This window comes from Arachis ipaensis, chromosome B9 (genome assembly GCF_059453495.1).
Source record: "Arachis ipaensis isolate K30076 ecotype BB chromosome B9, ASM5945349v1, whole genome shotgun sequence".
Lineage (NCBI taxonomy): Eukaryota > Viridiplantae > Streptophyta > Magnoliopsida > Fabales > Fabaceae > Arachis > Arachis ipaensis.
This window is the reverse complement of record NC_142444.1, coordinates 123817567-123820817: the sequence shown is the minus strand read 5'-3', so window position 1 is coordinate 123820817 and position 3251 is coordinate 123817567. Positions and strand designations below refer to the sequence as shown.

At 37.6% G+C, this 3251-nt stretch overlaps 1 protein-coding gene across 1 annotated transcript; it reads right to left on the bottom strand.

Moving 5' to 3' along the window:
• Nucleotides 1-386: 386 nt before the first annotated feature.
• LOC148546188 (uncharacterized) lies at nt 387-1220 on the bottom strand. The gene has a single exon (XM_088499155.1). It carries the CDS (start codon nt 1218-1220, stop codon nt 387-389), a length of 834 nt encoding a protein of 277 aa, XP_088355281.1.
• Between the last annotated feature and the right edge of the window lie 2031 nt (nt 1221-3251).

Sequence of the window (3251 nt, the reverse complement as noted above, 5' to 3'; positions counted from 1 at the left end):
AACATAGAGCAGAACCTCCGAATAACCTCCACCATTCATCTACCAATTATAAAACCATAACATATTAGAACTTATCAATTAAGAACATAGGAGCATAAAACAAGGTACTATTAATTAAACTAATATTCAGCCATATTCTTACCAGGCTTAAGTTCAGATGTAGCTCAAATAGCTTCTGGTCTATCAAAACTTTCCTTCCGATCTCTATATAAATGTATTTCTTTCATTGCCTGAATTGAATCTGAATTGTTACACTTGTAATACAAGGTAACAAGATCAAGCAAACCTCGCATAACATCAAGTTCTTCTTTATAATTTTCATTAAAAAAGAATGAAGGATTCAGGAAGTAAGCTGCTGCATGAAGATCTTTCTTCAAATACTTGTCTCATCTTGAGTTGATAATATCTGTGTACGGCTGATATGCAGTCTTGGATTGCCTAAACATCTCTTTAATTACATCTTCTGCCCTTAGCATTCCCTCATAAACATATCCCAAAGATGGTTTGTCATCAGCATCAACAAGCCTCAGCAATTTAATCAAAGGGCCCACAAGTTTACATACAGTAAAGCAATCCTCCCAAAATTTGCAATCCAAAATAATAGCACTCACAGCTCTACCAGTAGCGCTCCTTCCTAATTTGTGATTAGTAAAAATTGAATCTACAACCAATGCTTGCAAATCCTTTTTACAGTCAAAGATGCTCTTCAATGTGATAAACACAGTTGCAAAATGGGTTGCACCAGGACGTACAATTTCTCTCCAATGAGGTCTTTTTCTTAGCCAAGATAAGAAAATCGTATGTTTGTACATAAATACTGTGATCTTTGAAGCACGTGTTGCAAGGCTAGAAATATGCGCCATGCTGCTTATATCTTTTAAAATAAGATTAAGGCAATGAGCAGCACATGGTGACCAATAGATATTATCATATTTTCTATTGATAAGACTACCAGCAGCAACATAATTGGCCGCATTGTCAGTCACAACATGCACAATATCATTAGGGCCAATCCATTCAATCACCTCAGAAAACAAATTACACAAGTGTGAAGCATTTTTTACGATACTGGAAGCATCTATTGATTTCACAAAGCACAAACCTTTAGAATAATACACCAAGAAATTGATTAACATTCTTTGTCTTTGATCTGTCCAACCATCAGCCATGAGGGTACATCCAGTTTCCTTCCACGCACTCCTATAACTATCAACTAGCATTTGACATTCTCTTTAAGATCAGCTAACAAGTGAACCCTTAACTTAATAAGAAGGACCCTTGTAACCAGGTCCAATACCAGCAACACCATCCAACATATCTTGGAAAAATGGCGACATCACAGCATTAAATGGAATTTTACAATCCAAAAGCCACCGAGCAAACCGTTTATCAACCTCGTGTATCGCCTCTTTGTTTTGCAAAACACTTTTAATACTTGGTTGAGCTCCTGGAGTTGTTCTTGGTGCAAACATAGGAGGAATGACTTTGGATTTTTTCTTTGGATTGCCTCCAACTCCTTGCTGACTCGAAGTACGCTGCTGTTCTTCTTAAGCTATTGCCTCATCAATTGCATCTTCTACCTCATCACCACCCTCTTCACTAAAACTTACTTTTCTTTTTTTTTGTTGGTCTGAATTTCTTTCAAAAAACTTTCCATCTGTCTTTTTTTCCACATCATATGGAACTTTAGGACATTTTTTCACGTCTCCAGTAATCTTTGCTAAATGTTTCTTCATCCTGTGAATTCCGCCTCCATTGAAAACTTGTAGACAAAATAAACATTCATATTGTGGTTTTCCATTCACCATTTGTAGAGCAACATATTTCCAAGCTAAATCTGTTTTTCCCCGTAGGTTAGAAGAACCTTGTGACTGACTATCGTTAGCACTACGAGAATTAGTATTAGCAGCATCATTCAAAATAGGAGGATCAACAGGCAAGTTATTATTCACAGAAGCATTGTTATTAGCCATTGCTTCTTGATTAATACTATTATCCATAACTGAAATTAATAAAACAGATATGAAATTAAAAACAGCCACAAGCCCACAACACAATGAAAAATAACAAGTTAGGAGCCATCAACAATTAAAAATAGGAGCCACAACACAATGACTAACCATGTTCTTAACCTAAAGCAGGAGCTACAAGTCCACAACACAATTAAAAATAGATATGAAATTAACAAAACCATATCTAAATTCTGCCTACAGCATTCAACAATATTGCAAAACAGAGTAAGTTTTCAGCATTAACAAAACAACAAAGCACTAAAACAAAATAACAGTTACATACCAGAGTAAGTTTCCAGCATATTAGGTGTTCTGGACTAAAACAGAGTAACAGTTACAAAAACAGCAAAACACTAAAACAAATTTCCAGCATTAGCAATCCATACATACATACAAAAACAGCAAAACACTAAAACAGAGTAACAGTTTCCACTTTCCAACATTAGCAACCAATCCATACATACAAATTTCCACAGTAATCAGAACCATACAAACAAAGAAGACCGAAGAATGAGAACGAAGACGGAAGACCGAAGAAGAAGAATTGAAGAACCAAACTTCAAGTCAAGACCCTAGAAGAATTGAAGTAATATGGAACAAAAATTGAAGACGAAGTTCAGAGAAGATGAAGACGATGAGCACTCACCTGGGTTCGAGGAAGAAGCGGGGAAGAGGAAGAAGCGGCGGTGCTGAGGACGGCGGCGACGCTGACGACCTCAGAACGACGACGACGATGAGGGCTAGGATTCGGGGTTCCTTTGCTTCAGATGAATGAATGGCCGAATGAAGGAAAGGGGGTGGGTTCTGGTCTCTGGATCGGGTTTTCTTTTTTTTTTAAACAAGTTAAAAAATGGCCAGTTCAACGATTTTTTGCCGGTTTTCTCCCGAGCGGTTATAGGAGGAGGACTAGACCGCTTGCATTGCCGGTTCCTAATTGAACCGGTTCAACTGGCCATTCCGGTCCGGTTTTTTGAACCATGGGCTGTAGCACTTGCTTGCATCGTGTTGAGGATATTAGTCATAGCCGTTAAGAAAGAGTGGGTTCCTCATTTTCTCTCCGTTCTCATCCACGAGTTGCCATTTGGGTCCTATCCACACAAAACAAGCGATATCAAGGTGATCAATCTCAATATCTCAAGTTAAGTACTTCAATTTTCCAAAAGTATACTCATGAACTTCATGCTAAAGATATCAATTAGATATCCTAAATAGCACAAGCACAACTCAGAGTTTGCTATG